The sequence below is a fragment of the Telopea speciosissima genome, unplaced genomic scaffold (genome assembly GCF_018873765.1).
Source record: "Telopea speciosissima isolate NSW1024214 ecotype Mountain lineage unplaced genomic scaffold, Tspe_v1 Tspe_v1.0520, whole genome shotgun sequence".
Lineage (NCBI taxonomy): Eukaryota > Viridiplantae > Streptophyta > Magnoliopsida > Proteales > Proteaceae > Telopea > Telopea speciosissima.
Window position 1 is genome coordinate 1 of NW_025317856.1, and position 22,896 is coordinate 22,896.

Consider the following 22,896-nt stretch of genomic DNA (forward strand, 5'->3'; position numbering starts at 1 on the left):
CCCAACCATCAAAATGTACCAATTAAAAAAGTGAAGAACTCCTTTTATTTAAAATTGAATAAGTAGAACGTTTCTGTTTGGGCAGAACAAAAGCCTCACAAAAAAAATGGTCTTGTCACATGTTTTGACCAAAGTAGGAAATAAAGATGCAAAAATCCCTACTGGAGGATGACCTAATCTAGAGTGCCACTGATAAATTTCTGAAGAGACTAAGGAGTTCTGATGTGGAGATGGTAATGGGGGTGGAGTGAGACGACCATCATCAAGCAGGTACAAGCCACCATGCACTTTACCTAATCCAATCGTCTTCCTAGAGGCCAGATCCTGAAACACACAATGGGAAGGAAAAAAAGTCACTTTGCAGTTAAGATCACGAGTAATACTACCAACGGAAAGAAGGTTAGTAGTAAAATAAGGAATATGCAAAACAAAAGACAAAGTAAGGGAAGAAGTGCAGTTGATGATTCCTTTTCTAGATATGGAGGAAAATGAACCATTAGATACTTTGACCTTGTCTTTTCCATAAGTGGGAGAATACTGATGGAATAGGCTAGAGGAACCAGTCATGTGATTCGTAGCCCCAGAATCTATGATCCAAGGATGGGAAGCTACAGAATCACAATGACCACCAAATGGAATACCTGACCATGCAAAGTGTGAACCTGAAGGATCTTATGTAGTAGAGGCAGCAGCAGCGGAAGACCTTAGCACTCGTAGGAAAGCATGTAGATCATCCTGGGATAGACCAGTGTCAGTAGCCGGGGCTGTAGAGAACAGATTCAGAGTGGTTTGCCTTATTTTTTGTTTTCTTATTGGCAGCCTGTTTGGCCTCAAATTCAGCTGGTTTCCCGTGAAGCTTCCAGCACATCTCTTTGGTGTGGTAAGGCTTGTGACAATGCTCACAAGTAACAGTCCCTGTAGTAGAATCACTAAGAGAAACATGTCCGACAGGTGTATGGATAGCCTGGGCAGCAGACTGGAGGGCAGATCTGTCAGTAACAGGAGGGTGGAGCATAGCAGCCCGATGGTTCTCTTCAGAGGAGACCAAAGCATAAGATGGTTCAAGTGTGGGAAAAGGGGAATGACCCAACACTTGAACACTAATCTGGTCATACTCATAGTTGTCATGGCGTCTGCCACGGCGCCCTGGCGCTGGGAGAGGGGGCATATCGAGCCACGCCATGGTGGATGTCAATATATCGCTCGATATGGCTTCCATGGCGACGCCATGGCGTCGCCTTACGACGCCATACCACGATATGTTGGCATATCGGTCGATATTTGTACATATAAAAGTTAGATTAAAATTTTTTTTTTAAACCATTTAATAGCTTAGATGCTTTGCTCCAAATCACATACACTAAAGAAAGACTATTGCTATCAAGCTTCAAGAATAGGTTAGCCTATCATTTGATTTTTACTATTGCTTTCAATTATTTGATAGGTTAATCTATATTTTCAATTTTCATACTTTCATATACACTAATGGATATTAGTTACACTTTCATGAATTAAACCATAGTGGCATAGTATATTAGTAGTAGTGTAGTACACTTTCATGTTGATTTTTGATGTTATAGGACATATATTATAGCATACTAAATGACATTAAAAATACGTAAAATAAAAAATTAAACATGGTCGAACAGCTTGCTGCAAGAGAATGAATAAAAAAAAAAAAATATTCAAAAAAAAAAAAAAGTAGCATTGTATTTGGAGATAGATGACTCCCCCTTAGTAGTATTATTGGCCTTCTTTTGGAGTTCATACACCTGTGCATCATTACCGAGCTGTCCATGTCTCCTTACAAGTAGACCAAATCTGATGGGCTGTATCAAGGAGAAGGAAACCATTGGTAAGGTCTGATTGCATTGAGCCAATCAAATAGGACATAAGTATACCATTGTTGGAGATCCAACTGGTCAAGAGAGGGCCAGGGGCAGTCGGCATGGTTATAGTACCATCAGTATGGCCAGTAAGCCCATGACCAGCAATAGCAAAGTATGCCGAACGAGATCAGATCAAATAATTGCTCCCATCTAGTTTGATAGGATTAGGGAGGAGATCACGGTTGTCATTCCAACCAAGCCCATCAGCAGCAGAGGTGCCAGTAGAGACTTCAGAGTCACCCATAATGCAGCAAAAACCAAAATCGTAGAGGAGGGCTGTGGTGATAAGAAACCCAAGAATTCCTTCAAATTAAGGGCTGAAAATTGGAGGAGAATCCCCTTTCAATGTGAGAATATGTGTCTCTAAAAATCAGCAGCGGCAGACAAGTGCAGCCCCTAGATCAATGTTTTCAGGGTTTTGAAAAAAACCCTGTTTGGTTGAAATCGATGTAGGGAAGAATGGACCCAAAAACTGAATTGTTGAAGCTCAAATTGAAGTCGAGTGTGTCTTTATCGGTGGAGAACCAGCCTTCAAAAAATCAGAACCAATAGAAGTCAAAAACTCCTAGATCGACAATTGTCAGGGTTTTTTTTTGTGAAAAATTGATCTTAGGAGGTCTTGAATGCAAGTGAAGATAGGAACATAATTTGAGGAGAGAGCCTGCTGCAGTTCTTGGTCTTGAAAGAGGAGGATTGGTCCCTTGTAGCAGAGATGGAAGCAATCCCAAAAAAAACTGAAGTTCCAAATATCGCAGACAGGTAGTCTGTGTCCCTATCAATCAAAAAATTGCAGCATGGAAAGAGGTAATTGAGGGCAGCATCTGGATCTGTGGATCACCTCATCAGTGCTGCCCTAGTGGGAGAAACGAAGCAAGGGGATCAAGCTAAGAAGAAGAAGAAGAAGAAATCGAAGGGGGGGAAAAATCGAGAATGGAGGGAGGGGAAGGTCCCTAATTCATAACCTGCTCTGATGCCATGTTGAGAGAGTTTAGAATTAGAGAATAATGCTTCGGTGGTCTAAGGTAGACCCCAAGCCATATATTTATAATAAGAGATTGAAAATACATGGACAGAATTGTCCCTAACATAGCCGACATGGCTGTACATGAAATAAAGACAGGAAAAAGACCAGAATACCCCGTATTCTGGTGTACATAATTCAACAAAGAGGAATAGTACCATGTCTGGTAACAGGAGTAGAGGAACCATTGGCCACAATAACAGGAGGGGTATGAGTATAGTACTAAAACTCGCGAAATTTCGGTCGAGATATCGAATATTTCGAGTATCTCGACCTGTCCGAAACGAAACGCAAGTCCGAAATGAAAAAATGCAATATTTCGAATATTTCGGAAATTTCGCTAATTTCGGTCATCTCGTTTCGAAAATTTCGGAAATCTCGGACATTTTTGGCATTTTACACCCACAGAAAAATACCATATTTCGACCGAGATTTCGAGGAAATTTCGGTATCTCGGAAATTTCGGTCAGACCGAAACACCGAAACGAAACGAGATTTAGTACCATGGGTATGAGAGCTAGGAGAAATAGAGCTAAAAATAGACGACTTACCAGTCATGTGAGCGGAAGCCCCCAAATCAATGATCCAGGGCGTGGAAGTAGTGGAAAAGAGAGCAGCAAGTATACCTGCATGAACTAGAGTGTCAGCAGTGGTGGATGCCCTAGAAGTGGAAGTGGATGACTCCAGACTCTTGATGCGACGCATGAGTTGTTGCAACTCATCACGGATGCTGGTAGAAGAATCTCCCATAGTCGAACCAGTCTTAGTATCACTAGGTACAACAAAATCAGTACAATCGGACTGCTTTATCAATATGCTGCCCACCAAAAGTATGACCACCAAAGCCACATCCTCCCCCTGAACCATGGCCTCTAGTAGTAGTGAAAGCCGAATTTTCCTTGGGGTTAGTTTTAGGCTTGGAACTAGGAGAAACAATATGCTGCAGCCGACAAAAATGTCATTCAAAGTAGGGACAGATTCACCGGCCTACAGATGTCCTTTAACCGCCTTAAGACTAGGACTTAAACCAGCCAGAAACTTAGAGACAAAGAACTCATTCCTTTGAGCCTTCAACTTTTCAATGTCAGTAGTAAGAGGCTGGAAAACATTCAACTCTTCAACCATGCCCTTAAAGGCACTATAATAGTCTTGGAGAGGCTTGTCTCCCTCCTGAAACTGAAACAATTTCTCATAAAGATCGAAGATCCATGTCATACTCTTCTCTTGAGAGTATGTCTCCTTGAGGTCATCCCAGACTCCCTTCGCCGTGGTGTGAAACATAACATGCGTAGCGATATCCGGCTTCATGTTGTTCCATAACCAAATTAAAATAATTGCATTCTACTTAGTCCAAGTGCTGTAGTCTTTAGAATCAAGGTATAATATCTTGTGATATATCGGTATCTCGGGCCTACCGAGATACCCGAAATTTCGTGAAATTTGGCCGAAATATTGCATTTTTTCTGCAATATTTTGGGGGTCCATCTCGGTGGGTATTTGGCCATATCTAGGCCTGATACTTCATGGACACCCTTATTTAAGCTAAATAAACACATTTAAACCATAAAATTGCAAAAAAATGAATTCAAAGTGGTGTTTTGGGCTTGCACCCTTGATTGACAATATACGGTCGCCGACCCTAATGTATAAATAGTTAAATACACACTGATTAGGCAATTAAAGATATAAAAGAAATTTAAACAAACTAATTAAAACTCATAAGACAAAATTCATAAATCATATTCTCATAAACTCCATAATAGTCAATAACTCAATACTCAATAGCTCAAATGTTTAAAGGCAATACACAAAGTGTCAAAGTCACAAACTCACAACTCACAAATTCACAAATCAGTGAAATCACAACTTACAACTTATAACTTACAACTTACAAGTGCTAATAATAGTTGCTGTGCCTCCCTGGATTAACCCCACTCATGGCCCGCTGGAGTCGACGTCAATTGTTCTCTATTTGAAGGACATATGTGGACCACGGTATAGTTTCGGAGAAGAAACGAGTGTAGTCATCCACAAGTGTCATGTAAATGGAGTCATCAACATACTGTAGGTAACCTATCCTAGGATATGAGCTAGGGTTACCAATCGATCCAGTCTATGAAGAAGATGATCCAGTATGATATGATGTCGGCGCTGGCAGAAGCGGCGTTGGCACTGGCTGCATGAATGGCTGGTGAGGTTGGTAGCTAGGGTATGCAAAGATGTCATCTACAAAAGATGATCCAATATGTCCCTAGGACTGGGACTAGTAGTCATAGTCTTCTACCCCACCAAACTGCCCATATGATCCATATCCATATCCATATCCATATCCATCGTGAGGTTGTGATGCACTATAATCCGATGACAATGGAGTGGTATGTGTATCAAAAGATGGGGCACGCCAATGCCCAGTCGGTCCTCCCTCCCTATCACCCATACTCAAACCGCCAACAGAGCTAGATAGGTCATCAATGTCCATATAATCAGGTTGCAACTGTGTTTGTTGACCCCTACGCTTCCTGCTGTATGGTTGTAGGGGGGGTCTTGAGGGTGGGGGTGCAGGGTCACGTGCTCCGTGGTTCGTATCCTATGTGGCATGATCAAATTGTGTCTCTCCAGTGAATCGGACTGGCTCTACAGGCACCGTATCCTCACCTACCACATAACGCTCTCGCATTCCATCAAAACCTTCAACACCATCACTACCACCACCACCACCACCATCACCATCACCACCATCACCATCACCATCACCATCACTACCATCATCATCATCATCTGAGGACCTACACCAGTCATCGTCACCAGTAACATTGCTACCAGTGGGCTGGAATGGTATGGGTGACGCTTCCCGTGCATGTATCTGACCCTCGTCAGCCACATAATCATCCACATCAGCACCAATCTCGGAAGTTATCACGGGGTCGGGCCTACCTCCCTCCTGATCCAACACTGGCTCACCTCTATCCCTCACCCAATCCACAATAGGGTCCTCATCATCTGAGTCAACTTGAAAATTGTCGGCGAGGTCAATAGTGCCCCTCTGTCCCTCATGTCCCATGCGTATGTGTTGCAGTTTCAGCCTCAAGTTGTAGTGCACATACACCATGTCAGATAGACGTTTAGACCCCAATCTGTTGCGCCTCTTGGAGTGGATGAGTACAAAGGTACCCCAGTTCCTCTCACAGCCAGATGTGGAACATGTTTGGGCAAGGACTTTGATTGCTATTCTTCTTAAATTCTCAGCCGATTCCCTATACAACACCCACCATTCAGCTGCATTATAAGCTTACAACAAAAAAAGACATGTGTCAAATGTTGTTTCAACTTTCAAATTTCAATACATATGTAATTTAAAACTTAAAAGAATTACCAGCATCACCACGTGCTCTGCCTTGTATCGTAGCATCAGTTCTAAAACTTCCCAATGCATCCCTAAATATCTTGATCTACACCCACGTGGAAAATTAGTAAGTACTTCTTCACTACTTGTTTGAAAGCATCAATAAGTTGAGTTTCCAAATGAATTCTAAGACTCACCTCATTGTTGCAAATTGCTTGTAGTGCACCATCTGGCTCCAACTTCTTCACTACTTGTTTCATAGCATCAATAAGTTGAGTTTCCAACCCAAGCCTATTATTATATTGATACTTGGGGTTCAAGTAGTATGCTGAAATTTAACATATAGAAATGAGATATTGTCAAATCCATAGGTAATTAGTAAATAGTAATACTATGAATTAGTTACATAAAACAAATTTACTCACCAACCTTATGTAGTGGATGCATAAGTTGATTCTCCCAGCGCGTATTGATGATATCCAAGAAGTGCTTGCTACTGCGAGGAGCCACACTGTAGACACTATCTTTTATCAAGTCCATTGCAGCATACAGGACTGGCATGCTTGGGCCCTTGAGTGCGGAGTCAGCAATATGTAGAACTTTAACTATTGGCTCCAAAACTTTCATCACTTTGCTTAGTTTTGTCCAGAAGTCCTCAGATGACATGGTTGCTTGTGCTTCCCTCCCATTTGCAGTATTGGAACCCTTCCATCCAAACCACTCCTCAGCCCGGCCTTCTTTGTCTCAATGCTTTTTAGGGCAATGTAGTTGGTAGCAAATCTTGTGATGCCAGGCCTAACCAAGTCACCCCCACATTTTTCCCTCAGTAGATTGAGTGCATAGGAGCGGTTGTATACAAAGTTGGTGACTTGTCTTGCACTTTCAACCATAGTCTTCACCAACTTTAACTTTCCCATATCCTTTAGCATTAAATGAATGCAATGGGCTGCACAAGGAGTCCAGAAGAGCCGGTACTTACTGTTGTTCATCATCTTCTCACCAGCTAGCTTGAAGTTGCTTCCGTTGTCTGTTACAATCTGGACAACGTTCTCAATTCCCACATCTTTTTCAACTACTTCCTTTAACAATCTGTAAATGTATTTCGCATCCTTTATCTCTTTGGATGTATCCACAGATTTGAGGAAAATTGTCCTCCCATCACAATAAATCATAAAATTGATGATGGACTTTCTTGTAGGCCCAGTCCATCCATCTGCCATTATAGCCACTCCATATGTCTCCCACATACTCCTCATCTCCCTAATGTACTCATCAATCTCAGACTTTTGTTGAGGTAGATAAACATTCATTACCTCATATGGGGTGGGGCCCTTGAATCCTGGGCTAGCCTCTGCAATGGTATCTATCATGGTATCATAATGGGGGCCTTGTGCAGTGTTTGCTGGGATGGTATGGTATAGCATCCACTTAGCTATTGATTTTTTAACCAACCCCTTCATCCCCTTCCATGCTCCTTTGATTCTTAGTTGACTGCTTCCCTTCTTCCTATGTAGTTTAGTATCTGATGCTGACGGTGATATTGGTACTGATAGAGGTGTTGGGGCTGCCCTCACACTTTGTGATCTTTTAAAAGGATTGAAAGATCGAGAACCTCCAGATGTGCCAGCTCCTCCACTACCCCCTACTCTCTATCTCTGCTGACTTGAAAACTAACTCTACTCCTTGAAACAGTCCGTCGAAAATCCCTAGCCTCCTCTGCTGTTTGTATATCATCAGGTACTACAATGTCCTCATCATCATCATCAGAGGAGTCATCATCATCGTCATGGTATTGTCTTCCTCCTCCCATTGAACTCCTTACTGTATCCTCAGGTTGTTTTCTTATCTTCTGCTTGTCAGCCTTCCTCTTCTTCTTTCCCCTCCAACTGTCACCAATTTCTCTAGCTACTTGAGTTGGGACCATATGACAACCTACAACATCTTTAGATCCTCCAGTCAAATGTTGTTTAAATCTACTGGACCCACCTCCCATAAACTGCATGTGACAATAGTTACATTGGGATTATCTCTTATCCGCATCAATTGGAGTGCCATGTAACCATGCAATGTCACCCCTATGCTAGCTGGCTAGTCTCTCTTGTTCTCTCTGTTTTCTTTGTTCCCTCTGGCCCCTCTGGTGACTACTTTCCCCCACCTTTTGCTTGCCCTTCGCATGTTGTCTTTCACGATCCGCCATAATAATACTTGTTTACTACAATGTAAGTAAAACAAATAATTAAAAACTTAATGTAGAAGCACTTCAATTGACACTTTTAGAATACTAAAACACTTGTATAGCTATTTAATATTTTTCCCCTAACCCTTATATTTTTCGCATAATTAAAAATAATTTTTTATATATAATTTTAATATAAATATTGACCTAACACAGCAAAACCGAAAATTATTAGACAATATATATATCTAATGCATTTCAAAACATGTAGAAATTACTTTCATATTTTTTCATTATTTTTCAAACTTAAAACTCATATTTTTCCTTATTTATTTATTTATTTTTAATTTTTTAAATATTTTTCTTAATTTTCAAAAATTAAAATAATTATTTATGGGCAGAAAAATAAGTTCGATACCGTGAAGCCGTAGATCGGCCGTTGGTGTCTAACATATATTTAATTCATTCCCATCTAAGTCATATTACCCCTAATTTTTTCCTATTTTTGTTGTAGGAAAATCAATTTTTAAAACCAGAAAAAAAAAAATACATATGTAAAAAAAATTTCGACACCGTGAGGTTGTAGATCGGCCTCCGGTGTCTAACATATATAAATTTCATCACCATCCAACAACATTTGTACACAGTATTTTCAAAAAAATAGTTTTAGAGGAATAGGATTTACCTTAAATAGTGAAAAAAGGCTTGGAGGATGAGCTTAGATGAGCCTCCGACGTGTTTCCGGCGACAATCCGTCAACAAGGAGCTTGAATAATGCTTGGATGATGCTTGGAAGAGAGGAAGAAGAGCAAAAAATAAGGAAATAAGGCTTAAAATGAGCTTTGGAATGAGTTTCAACAACTTTATGGATGTAATCTGAACATTAACATTGTCGTGGAGCGCCTTTGAATCAGCCATAGTAGATAAGCTTCAAACAATCTTTAGAACAAGCACATAGGGTAATCAATTCTGAATAATAGAAGTAGAGAATCAGCAATCAATAACAGCAACTGATAATAAAGGGCAGCCAAATGCAGCAGGAAAAGGAGTAATAGGCCGCAGCAACCCCACACTAGACAGCACCAACACCATACTCAATAGAGGCAGCCAAGGCAGGGAACAAAGCAGAATCGATGTCAAAGTTATTGGGAGGAAGAAGAAAACCTTCAAACAAGCAGCACCATCACTTGAAATAGATTACAATAACCCCCAGAAGCACTAAGCATCATGTAGAAGAAGGCCTGAACCATAGATCATGAAACCAAACCTTCCCAGAGAAAATCGATTATTGTCAGGGTTTTATCCTGACATTGATTTCAGCAGTCTTCAAACATATTTGAGGGAGAACTCCAAGTAGTCATCAAATAAGGTAGATAGCAGTAGAAATCACTCCATTAATTCTTCAAAGGAGTGGAATTACATCATGGAAGGAGCAGCTATAGGTGGCTGTACACCATAAGCATAAATCTATTAAAGAAAACCAGAAGAAGATCGTGAGAAGGTACTCTAATCTGATTAGATAAGCTCCGATACCATGTTATAATACCAGACCCTGAACAACCAGATTAGAGAGAAGAGAAGAGAAGAAAGGAGAAGGAGAAAGAGGAAGAGACCTAATGTATTACTTATAATAAAAGGTGTTTTGGACAAAACTGCCCTTACATCAACTTAACACTAAAAGACAAATCAAAATAAAGAAAAAGCAACAAAGACCTATTTGCCCTTACGAAAATCGACTTCGACAAGAAGACTCGTCGGGCTGCAATGTTACATGCTCCTATTGTTGATAGGTCTGCCCTATAGACTACTTCCAGTCCTGCTCCTATTGTCACTATTGACAGCGGTAATGTTGCCTCCAAAGAGCCTGTTAAGTGTGAGTATTGTCACAAGCCCTGTCACACCAAGGCTCAATGTTCGAATTTACATGGGAAGCTTGCTGATTTTGAGGCGAAACGAGGCGAGGGGAAGCTCAAACCGAAGGAAAATCTGACTGAAGCTACTGCTCCTACTGCTACAGTCCCCTCCACTGACACTGGTTTCACTCAGGATGAGCTCCTAGCCCTCCGTCGCATGCTCCAACCATCTTCCGCTGCATCTTCTACGGCACCTACACCTGCACCTGTTGACTCTCCTGGTTCTTACTTTGCCTCAAGTATTCTGGTCGGTAGTCATTGTGCATCGGCAGTCTCTAATCCTTGGATCATAGACTCCAATGCCACTGACCACATGACTAGTTCCTCTCATGTCTTTCATCATTATTCTCCTTGTTCTGGAAAGGATATTGTTCGAGCAGCTAATGGTTCCCTTTCTCCCATTCATGGAAAGGGATCCATTCACTGCTCTCCTACCATTACCTTAAATTCTGTTTTGCATGTTCCTTCATTTCCTACTAATCTTCTTTCCATTAATAGTTTAACTAGAGATCTGAATTGCAAAATAACCTTCTTTCCCTCTCATTGTGTCATATAGGATCTGGTGCAAGGCCACACGATTGGGGGTGGTAAGGTACATGGTGGTCTCTACATCCTCGACACGGGTCAGACCAGTCCACCATCAGTTTTTTCTTCGGCTCATCAGTTACACTCAGCAATTTCTTCGGATCTCCATCTATGGTATTATCGGCTTGGTCACCCTCCTCTTCGAACTTTAGCTTTTTTGTTTCCTCAGTTAGTTAAAAGTTATAACAAGGATGAGTTTTTATGTGAAGCCTGTGTCTTGGCTAAGCAGACTCATTCCACTTATTCTTCAATCAATAAAAAAAGTACTTCTCCATTTGCTTTAGTTTATACTGATGTGTGGGGCCTTGCCCGTTGTGTTTCTAATTCTGGCCATAGATGGTTTGTTTCCTTCATTGATTGCTTTACTAAGACCACCTGGGTGTATATGATGTAGCATAAGAGTGGAGTGAGATTTTTCAATGTTACCAGCACTTCCATCGTATGATTCAGACCCAATTCAATGCCACATTAAAAATTCTGCGGAGTGATAATGGCAGAGAATACATGGAAGGTTAGTTCCACACCTATTTAGCTGAGAATGGCATCCTCCATCAGACCAGCTGTGTAGACACCTTTGCCCAGAATGGAGTCGCTGAAAGGAAAAATCGACACCTTTTGGAAGTGGCTACGGCCATCATGTTTACACGGCAGGTTCCTCCTGAATATTGAAGTGATGCTATCCTCACCACTGCCTACCTCACCAACCGCATGCCTACCCTTATACTTGATGGTCGTACTCCTGTTGACCTCCTTCAAGGTTCTTCCTCCTTTGTGGTTCCCCCAAAAATCTTTGGTTGTGTCTGCTACGCTCGTAATCATCATCTTCATGGTAAGCTCTATCCTTGGAGCATCCGGTGTAATTTTTTGGGCTACTCTGCCACCCAGAAAGGATACAAATATTATCATCCACCTTCTCGGCGTACATTTGTTACCATGGACATTGTCTTCCATGAATCCCTGGCATACTATTCTCAGCCACCTCTTCAGGGGGAGCATGATCCTTTATTTGAAGATATGCCTGATCCTCTACCATCTTCTATTCACGGGGAGCCAACTTCTATCTCTAGTTCCTATTCAGGGGGAGCGCAGACCTGTGAGTCAAATTCCTGTGGATCAAGTCTTCACCCGGAAGCACAAAGAGAAAGTTGAGATTACCACTACTGTACCACTTCTCCAATCGTCAGAGCTTGATCCAGATCCAGATTCCGCTGTGTTACCTGGTAAGGACTCCTCTCTTGATTTACCCATTGTTGTCCGTAAAGGCATTAGATCTTGCACCCAACATCCTATCACCAATTTTATTTCCTATGATGCTTTGTCTCCTTCCTATCGTGATTTTGTGTCCTCTCTTTCCTCTATTTCTATTCCTCAAAAATGGCAGGAGGCAATGGCAGATGCAAAGTGGAAAGCAGCCATGTTGGAAGAGATGATGGCCTTATCCAAAAATGCGGACATGGGAGCTGGTGACTCTTCCTTCAGGCAAGAAAACAGTGGGATGCAAATGGGTGTTTATTGTCAAGCAGAAGCCTGATGGAACAGCGGACAGATATAAGGCCAAGCGGGTGGCCAAGGGCTTTACCCAGACCTATGGGATCAATAATCAGGATACATTTGCCCCAGAGGCAAACCGTTCGAGTTCTGCTATCATATATTGTCAATCTTGGCTGAGATTTATAGCAACTGGATGTGAAAATGCATTCCTTCATGGAGAGCTGGAGGAGGAAGTCTATATGGAGGTCCCTCCAGGTTTTTCTTATGACAAGACTCATGGGAAGGTTTGCAGACTGAAGAGAGCATTACATGGGTTGAAACAATCTCCTCGGGCTTGGTTTGGCAGGTTCCATAAAGCAATGATCTCTGTAGGATACAAACAAAGCAGTGCTGATCACACCTTGTTCATCAAGCGGAATGGAGATAAGGTTACTCTTCTCATAGTCTATGTCGATGACATAGTGGAGACTGGCCATGATGTAGATGAAGTCTCTCGCCTAAAGACTTTCTTGGGACGAGAATTTGAAATAAAAGACCTAGGACAGCTCAGGTATTTTCTTGGGATTGAAGTTACCCGTTCTCCCAAAGACATCTTTCTCTCCCAAAGGAAATACGTTCTAGACTTACTCTCAGAGACTGGTTTGTTAGGATGTCACCCATGTGACACCCCTTTGGAGGCTACTACTCGTCTACAAGAAAAGTATGGTGATCCTGTTGATAAGGGACGCTATCAGAGGTTGGTGGGTAAACTAATCTATCTCTCCCACACTAGACCAGACATTGCATTTGCTGTTAGTTTGGTCAGTCAGTTCATGCATGATTCGTACTCTACCCATATGGCTGCTGTTCTTCGTATTCTCCACTACTTGAAGTCAGCACCAGGGAAAGGGATTCTTCTGTCCCCACATGATCATCTTCGCATTGAAGCCTTCACAGATGTTGATTGGGGTGGTAACCCTGACAGAAAGTCTACTTCAGGCTATTGTACCTTTGTTAGAGGTAACCTTGTCACGTGGCGAAGTAAAAAAGCAAAATGTGGTGGCTAGGTCCAGCGCTGAAGCAGAATTCCGTGCTATGGCCAAGGGCATATGTAAGCTATTGTGGCTTCAGAGTTTACTCTAGGATATTGGTGGTTTTGTTCATCGTCCAATGATGTTTTACTATGACAATAAAGCAGCAGCCAGAATTGCTCACAATCCAGTGCAACATGAGTTAGAAGAGGAGAAGAAGTTGGAGGAGGAAGAGGAAGAGAGGAGAGGAAGAAGGAGACAAGGAGAAAGCAGAGAAATTATTTCGATTGTAATTGTAGTGTTAGAGATTATTCTCTCTACACCAATATTACTCAAATAACAACTCTTAACATATTACATCCAACCTCCCTAGGGAGGTAAAAGGTAAAAAGAAGAGAAAGAAGAAATGACATAATAAGGGAACTAGATAAGGTCCAGTTCCTAAAGTACCCCTAAGACATAAATTCTAATAACTCTAGCACTCCCGCTTAAGCTGGAGAATAAATGTCATGCATTCCCAGCTTGCATAAGAGAGTACCAAACTAAAGATAGGCAAGTGCCTTGGTGAAGATATCTGCCAGTTGATCACCAGTCTTTACAAAAGGAGTACAAATGCAGCGAGAGTCTATCTTCTCCTTGATGAAGTGTCTATCAACTTCAATGTGTTTGGTTTTGTCATGTTGTACTGGATTGTGGGCAATACTAATGGCAGCCTTATTATCACAGTAGAGTGTCATAGGGCCTTCAGTGTTAAACTGCAGTTCGTGAACTAGTCTTTTCAACCATATGAGCTCACACACTCCATGAGCCATAGCTCTAAATTTTTCTGCCTTGGCACTGGATCTATCTACAACCGACTATTTTTTACTTCTCCATGTAACCAAGTTACCACCCACAAAGGTACAATAGCCGGAGGTAGACCTCTTGTCTGTGATGGATCCAGCCCAATCAGCATCAGTAAAACCTTCCACTCTCAGGTGGTTGCGCCTGGCATACAACAGTCCTTTCCCTGGACACGACTTCAAATATCTAAGAATACGATACACAACATCTAAATGGCCATTTTGGGGGCATGCATAAATTGGCTCACTACTCCCACTGCATAGGAAATCTCTGGGCATGTCATAGAAAGGTAAATAAGCTTCCAAACTAGCCTCTGGTACTTTCCCGCATCAACAAGAGAAGGACCACAATCTTCTCATAGTTTTTTATTCTACTCAATAGGAGAACTTGCTAGTTTGTAGCCTAACATCCCTGTCTCTGTCAGCAAATCAAGCACAAACTTTCGTTGACATATGTTGATTCCTCTCTTGGTCCTTGATACTTCAATGCCTAAGAAATACTTCAAGGGACCCAGACCTTTGATTTCAAACTGTTTAGCCAAGTAGATTTTTAGTTTATTTATCTCAGTCATATCATCTCCAATGACTATAATATCATCAACATAGACAATGAGGGTTGTGATGGTACCATTGCCCCGCTTGGTAAAGAGAGTGTGGTCAGCTTGACTCTGGGAATATCCATTCTTCGAATTGTCATTAAGCGCTCAAACCATGCCTTTGGTGATCTGTTGAGTCCATATAGTGCCTTCGAGGAGACACACCTTCCCTTCAGCTGAAGGTATTTTGAAGCCTGGTGGAGGTTGCATGTACACTTCCTCTTCCAAGTCACCATGAAAAAAGACATTCTTCACATCTAACTGATATAATGGCCAATCATTATTGGCAGCCAATGATAAAAGAACTCTTATAGAGTTATGCTTAGCCATAGGAGCAAATGTCTCCTGATAGTCAATCTTATAGACTTGACTGTACCCCTTGGTTACCAACCTTGCTTTGTATCTCTCAACAATACCATCAGATTTATACTTGATTGTATAGAACCATCTGCATCCAACTGGGACATGTCCCTTGGGAAGATCCACCAATTGCCAAGTACCATTCTTTTCAAGAGCCATCATCTCCTCAGAAATAGCTTGTCTCCACTTTGGGTCAGACATAGCATCAGTAACATTCCTGGGAATAGAAGCTATAGAGAGAGCAATAAAGGCAAGACCTATAGGAGAAAGAGCACCATAGGAAACAAACTGGGCTACAGGATTAGTACAAGCTCTTTTCCCCTTTCTAACAGCAATAGGAAGGTCCACATCAGATGGAGAAGGGATATCACCTGATTGAGGAGAATGAATATCAGGATGTGGATCTGGATCCAAAGAGGACTCTTGGTAGGTCTTTTTTCCTTCATTATGCAAGCCTTCACCTCTCTTGTATTTAATGTGGTAATCCTTCTCCTTATCAGGACTATTGTCAACAACCAAATCTGTATTCATATCCACATCCATAGCACCGTGCGTTCCAATGTCAAGCATAAAGGGAGAGATAGGTAGAGGATAATGAAGAAAATCAGCAGCCTGTTTACTATCACAATTCTCCCCCTGAAGAGGATTCTCAGATGGTGCAAAGAAAGGGACAGACTCAAGGAAAATCACATCTTTGGAGGTGAGGCACCTGCAAGAGGATGCGTGATAGCACTTGTAACCTTTAGAAGTAGAAGAGTACCCAAGAAAGAGACACTTAAAAGCTTTAAAATCAAGTTTAGTATGATGTGATTTGTTAATATGCACATAACAAACACAGCCAAAGAATTTAGGAGGAAGAGAGAAAGCGAAAACCTGTGGAGATAAGATTTCTAAGGGAGATTTGAAATCAAGAAGTTTGGTAGGCATGCGATTATTGAGAAAGGAAGCAGTGAGAAGAGCTGCAGACCAGAAGGTTTTGGGAACATGCATGCCAAACAAGAGCTAATGGATAATGCCATTATTCGTGAAAAGGCTTGGAGGCCACCAAACATGTATTCTCCTCCTTTATCAGACCGAACATGATACGAGTATCAAACTGAGTAAGAATCATATGATAAAAATTCTGAAATGCATCACAAACATCACTTTTATGTTTCATAAGAACAGTCCAAGTAGCACGAGAAAAATCATCAACAAATGACAAAGTAATGATAGCCAAATAGATAGGTAGTAGGGGAAGGTCCCCAAACATCAGTATGCACAATATGGAAAGCAGCAGCAGTTCTATTACCATGATATGGATAAGAAGAACGACAATGTTCGGCAAACTTACATGGTTCACATTGAAAAACATGAGAAGAAGCAATAGAAGAAAATAAGTGAGGCAACTATTTCCTCATTACAACAAAAGATGGATGGCCAAGACGACGATGCCATAACATAACAGACTCCACAGAACTACTATCATTGCGTCCACACACATAGAATTGGGCTGTGGGCAAAAAAAGGGTAAAAAAGGTAAAGGCCTTACCCCTCACGTCCACTACCAATAATCCTCTTCGTCACCAAATCCTGAAAAAGATAGTGAGAAGGAAAAAATGTGGCAATACTTCAGAGATTTAGTCAAGAGACTCACAGATAAAAGATTAAGTGTAAGGTTAAGGACATGAAGAACGGAAGTAAGGGAAATAGATGATGTAACAGGGATACTATCCTTACCAGATATGGAGGAAAGGGAGCCGTTAGCTACCCTAACCTTATCCTTACCAGAGCAAATGGTATAGGAATCATAATAATAGGACGTACCAATCATGTGGTCAGTGGCACCAGAGTCAATGACCCAAGACTGGGCTGCAGTAGAAGCGGAGGTGGAGACCTGCAAAGCTGAGGATGAAGAAGAGCTGGCCACTGTGGGTGCAGGAGATATGCTCAGCTGTGACATGACCTTTGTGAAACACTGCATCTGCCAAAGTGGAGTCATCCTGTGTAGCATCTACCTCAGTCATCACAGAGTATGCTCTAGCTCCCCCTCTACGGCCACCACGACCCCGTGTGCCAGGAGGACGACCATGAAGAGACCAACACCTATCCTTGGTGTGTCCAGTTTTCCTATAATGATCACATTTAAACCTAGATCTCCCAACGACACTGGCATAAACTGTCTCTACTGCTCTGTCTTCCTCACGGTTAGGCCCTTGGCCTCTACCACCTCCATGGGTGTCTCAGAAAGAACTAGAGTTGAGACTTGAGAGCTGACCTCTCAAGAGATGATGCTGGTATTGGTTATATAGCAACACGCCGAGTCTCCTCACTCTGTAAGTAACTACAGACCTCACTAAGATATGGAAGGGGAGCCCGACCTAACTACGCTCCTTTTCAAGAGTCTGATACACCTTTTCTTCATCCTCTGGGTTGGTCAAGTGAAGATCCCTATAGTGGTCATACTCCTCCAAAAGACCAAGAAAAGAATTGTAGTACGTAGAAATGGTCTTGTCACCTTGCCTTATTGAGTTAACTTTTTGGTGAAGCTGATAGACCTTAGCAGAGTCACCAACTCTATCAAAAGTCTAGGAGACACTGTCCCAAATTGCCTTGGCAGTTTCTTTTCTTATAAACCTTCTCCCAATCTCGGACAGCATGGAGAAAATTAACCATGTCATGACTATAGAGTTTTCGGTCTACCAATTGTCATAGGTAGGTAAACCAGGGTCTGGAGCTTTTAATAGTACCAATAATGTACCTAAGTTTCCCTTTGCTCCTAAGGGAAAGCTTCACAGAGTGTGACCAATCGAAGTAGTTAGTGCCATCAAGCTTCATAAAGGAAATCTGTATATGTGTGCTCTCATAAACCAACTGAGGGGCAGCTAGAATGGGTTGTGAACATAGTTGTCACGTCGTCACGGTGATCCAAGTCGGTGGAGGGGTGTCATGTCGATATATCAACATGTCGCCCTCCATGGCGTTGCCATAGCGATCATATCGACCATATTTTATTTTTTATTTCCTCTACTTTTAATGTCATTTAGAATGCTATAATATATACCCTATAACATAAAAAATTAACATGAAAGTGTACTACTAATCTACTATGGTTTAATTCATGAAAGTGTAATATCCATTAGTGTATATGAAATCATGGATTATCAAACAATTGATAGCAATAGTCTTGCTGATAATAAAGTTGAAAAATCATGAGAGTTGAGATATGATTCATATGAAAGTGACTACAAAAGTAACAAAACAAAAAAAACAATTACAAGAACGTAATTTATATTGAGTGAATAAAGCTAATAAACAACCCATCTAAATATCCAATTATAAGCCAGGGGGAAGACTGATTAGATGGCTCAATCCCCCCTCTCTGCCTTTCCCTCCCGCCCTCTCCGGCAGGTCCCCTAATCCCCCCTTGCCTTTCTCTTCCGGTCTCTTTGGCTGGTCCCCTGTTCTTCCCTTGCCTTCTCCTTGTCCTATGGCTTCTGGTCCTGCCCCTGCTTCTCCCTCCCCTCCCCCTGCTTCCCAGTCCCTTTCTTGGAGTTCCATTCTCGCGACTGGTTCCTCCTCTTCCTCTGATGGCCTTCCTCTGCATTTTGTTCCACCTTCTGCTCCTGGTTCTTCGAAGGTGGTTTTCTGTCCTCCTGATCTGCTCTCGGATGAAGCAAAGCTTTGGGAAGATTGTCTTGTGGGCCATTTCCTGGGTCCTCGTCCTACCTTTCCCATTGTCAAATTGTCTCTTTCTAAGCAGTGGCGCCCCCAAGGTTCTCTGGATACCTTCCTGCTCGACAATGGTTTCTTCATTTTTAAATTCTCTTCCCCTTTGGACAAGTCCCGTGCCCTTGAAGGGGGCCCTTGGCTGGTGGGTAAAAGGCCAATCTTCCTGCGTCAATGGTCTCGTCAACTTCAGCTCCGGCAACTGGATTTTTCATCCATTCCTCTGTGGATTGCTTTTCCTGGCTTGCCTCTTCATTTCTGGTGCACTGGCGGCCTTAGTCTAATTGGCTCTGCTTTTGGCAAACCTCTGTTCTCTGATTTGCATACTCGCAGGAAGGACCGTCTTGCCTTTGCGAGAATTTGTGTTGAAGTTTCTGCTGCTGAGTCTCTCCCGTCGTTCATCACTGTCCATGAAGGTGAAGGTCACTCTTTTGAGCAGGAAGTGCACTACGATTGGCTGCCTCCTCAGTGCCTGACTTGCAAAACTTTTGGACATGAATCCCAGTTCTGTACCTTTGTCGCTAAACCCCCAGTGGTTGGAGGACCTGATTACTGCAACCCTGCCCCTTTGGAAGGTGATGGTCCTGCTTGCTCTGTTGGAGTTCCTTCAGTTAGTGCTGAGATTCCGGCTACTGTTGAAGCCGAGAAGATACTTCTTCACTCCAAGGATGTTGGCCCTAGCTCTCGTGGTAGTTAACGATCTTGATTCCGACACAGGAACCGGCAATGGAAGAAGAAGAAGCAATCGGAAAGCATCACCGACTTGTCTCTATCACTGCAGAAGCCCTGGGCTCATGACCAGAATCACTTCAGTCTCCTGGCGTCGTCTGAAGATGCAGAGCCCCTTTCGTGCCCCGAGAAACCTCAATTTGAGGTATTTCCTCGCAGCAGATCTCGTATGGCAGAAGATCCTTCTGCCGAGCCTTCTATTCTAGGCATTGCCTTAGAAAGCGATGTTGTTTTGGCGCCTCTGTCCTTGCTCGCACCTCTGAGTTGCCCTGATACGCCCTTGATCTCTGGCGATTGTGTTTCGTCTCTGCTTGTTAACGAGGTAAACCCTCCTCTTACCTCTCCTGCTTTATTGAACCCCCTGTCTTCGTCTCCTGCTGACTTGGCTCCGGTGGGACCCCCAACCGTTGACCCTCCCCCTCCAAATATGGGCCTTTTGGGTTCTGCACTGCCTTCTTATACTGTTGGACTGGGTACTTTTAACCTTGAACCATCTACTCCTTTACCCACTTCCTCTGGGTCGGGTCGGCACAACTTAAACTCTTTTCCCTCTCGGGTGGGTCGCAACTCTCTTTTGGGACCTGGTCCAGATCCGTTGAACCCATCTTCTTCACCCGCTTCTCTCGCCTCCCTTGTTTCTTCTCTTGGCATCCTCCCTCCGCTTCCCACTCCTTCTGTTACCTCCAGTGCTCCTACCATCGGCGGCACCATAGTGAAACCAGGTCTCGTGCTGTGTTGACCAGGCTCCTTGAGCCTTCGCTGCCCCTGCAACCTCTGTCGTAATGATCCACGACACTGTCTGGAATACTCGCGGGCTCAACTCTCCCGTGAAGCAGGCCACTGTTCATTTGTACATAAGATCCTCTTGTTCGAGTTTTTGCTGCCTCCTAGAAACTTATGTTAAGGAGCCCAACTCTCCCTAAATCCTTGCCTCTGTAGCTCCTGGTTGATCTCTGCTTTCCAACTACAACCATTACTCCAATGGTCGTATCTGGCTCCTCTGGGATCCCAAAAAAATTTCCATTTCTCTCTCTGCTTCCTCCTCTCAATACCTGCATACCAATTTCTCTGACCCCTGAGGCCATTTCTCCTTTTTCTTCTCGGTTATCTATGCTGAAAATTGTCCTGCTCTTAGGACTTCTTTATGGGCAGATCTCAGATCCCTTACAACCCAAATTGGGTCCCAGCCTTGGGGTCTAGGGGGAGACTTTAACATCATTCGGTACAGTCATGAAAAACAGGGGGGAGATCATATCGACATGGATGCTATGAATGCTTTTAATGATTGCATTGAAGACATAGCTGTTAATAATCTCAGATGGAGTGGCTTTCCTCTTACCTGGAGTAATAAAAGGGCTGGAAACAGTCACATTGCCTGCAAACTTGATAGAGTCCTGGTCAATGAAGAGTGGCTTCACTCCTTCCCTTCCTCCCATGCATCTTTTGAAAACCCAGGCATATCTGATCACTCTCCCATCTCCCTTGATATCCAGCCCTTTACTTCCTTTGGCCCTAAACCTTTCAAATACTTTGATATGTGGTCTTCCCACCCAACCTTTCTCCCGGTTGTCCTTGAAGCTTGGCAAAAGCCTGTCTATGCCTTCTCCTCCCCTCTCATTGCCTTCTCCAAGAGGCTCAAAAATGTCAAGGCTGCTCTCAAGGACTGGAACCTAAACATATTTGGCAATATTACTCTCCAAGTTCAAGAGTGTAAAGATAGGCTGCAGTCTGATTTGCACAATGTCTCCCTTGCTGCTGAAGAAAAAGAGGTCTCAAATCAGCTCTCCTCCTTGCTAGCTAGTGAAGAAAGCTTTCTCAAGCAGAAGTCTAGAATCAAGTGGTTGGATTTGGGGGACTCTAATTCAGCCTATTTCCATCGATCCGTGAAAGCTAGAGTCAATGCTAACTCTATTGTTCAGCTCTCTCGGCAGGATGGCTCTATTGTCAACACAGTGAAGGATATTAAGGACTTGGCTGTCCAGCACTTCAAAGGAATTTTCACAGGGCTGCAAGAAGACCATGCTACTGTCTCTAGCCATCTGCTCAACAAGTTTATCGCCCCTGAATTTCTGGATTCCTTAAGTGCTATCCCCAAAGAAGACGAAATAGTGAAAGCTATTCACTCTCTCAAAGTCAATGGTGCTCCGGGCCCGGATGGCTTTAGTATGGGCTTATTTATAGCTGCTTGGGACATCATTAAATCTGATCTTATTGCTGCAATTGAGAGCTTCTTTCTCAATCCCAACCAAGTCAATGGGATCAACCACACCTTTCTCTGTCTCATCCCCAAAAAAGAAGGAGCCATTGCTATGAATGATTTTAGGCCCATAGCCCTCTGCAACCTGCTGTACAAGTTTATTGCCAAAATCCTTGCTCGAAGGCTTAAGAGTGTGGTGGACCTATTGGTTAGTGATAACCAAACAGCTTTCATTCCAGGCAGGAACATCTCTGATAATGTCCTATTGTGCAATGACATTGTTCGGGGATTTGAAAGGAAGAATCACTCCCCCTCTCTGCTTCTGAAGATTGACATCCACAAAGCTTTTGATTCTATTAGGTGGGACTTCATTGCTCAAGTGATGACTCAGATGGGGTTTCCTTTACCCTTTGTGCACTGGATTAGCTCTTGCATCTCTTCCCCTAAATTCTCAGTCTTGGTCAATGGCAGTCCGGCAGGGTATTTTGGAGCCTCAGTGGGGATTCGGCAAGGCTGCCCTGCCTTGGAAGTCCTCTCCAGACAGATCCAACTTTGCACTAACCAGCAGCTCATCTCTCCTATGCCCAAGTGTAAAGCCCTCAAGCTCACTCACTTGGCATTCGCTGATGACTTGATGATTTTCTCCAAGGCTTCAATTGCCTCTCTAGAAACTATTTTGCTTTGCCTCCAGCAATTCAAAGATCTCTCAGGCCTTCGTATCAATCCCTCCAAGTCCCTCATCTTCTTTGCAGGAGTTTTGGATTCTGACAAAGCTGCCTTCCTTGCCTCTTCAAGGTTCCTTGAAGGCCAGCTGCCTGTCAAGTACTTGAGGATTCCTTTGATCCCAGCTAGATTGTCTGCTCATCACTGTACTCCCATGTTGGACCTGATCCGTAAAAGACTCCAACTCTGGAAAAGCAAACTTTTATCTTATGCTGGCAGGTTGGTCCTCATTAGATCAGTTTTGGAGGCTTCTTATATCTATTGGTCGGGTATCTATGGGCTACCTCAAGTTACTATCAAGGCTCTCGAAGCT

The 22,896-nt window shown here is 42.8% G+C and overlaps 1 protein-coding gene across 1 annotated transcript; it reads left to right on the top strand.

Annotated features, from left to right (window-relative positions):
- Positions 1–18,695: 18,695 nt before the first annotated feature.
- On the top strand, positions 18,696–19,631 carry LOC122648158. The gene has a single exon (XM_043841404.1). It carries the CDS (start codon positions 18,696–18,698, stop codon positions 19,629–19,631), a length of 936 nt encoding a protein of 311 aa, XP_043697339.1.
- Positions 19,632–22,896: the final 3,265 nt, after the last annotated feature.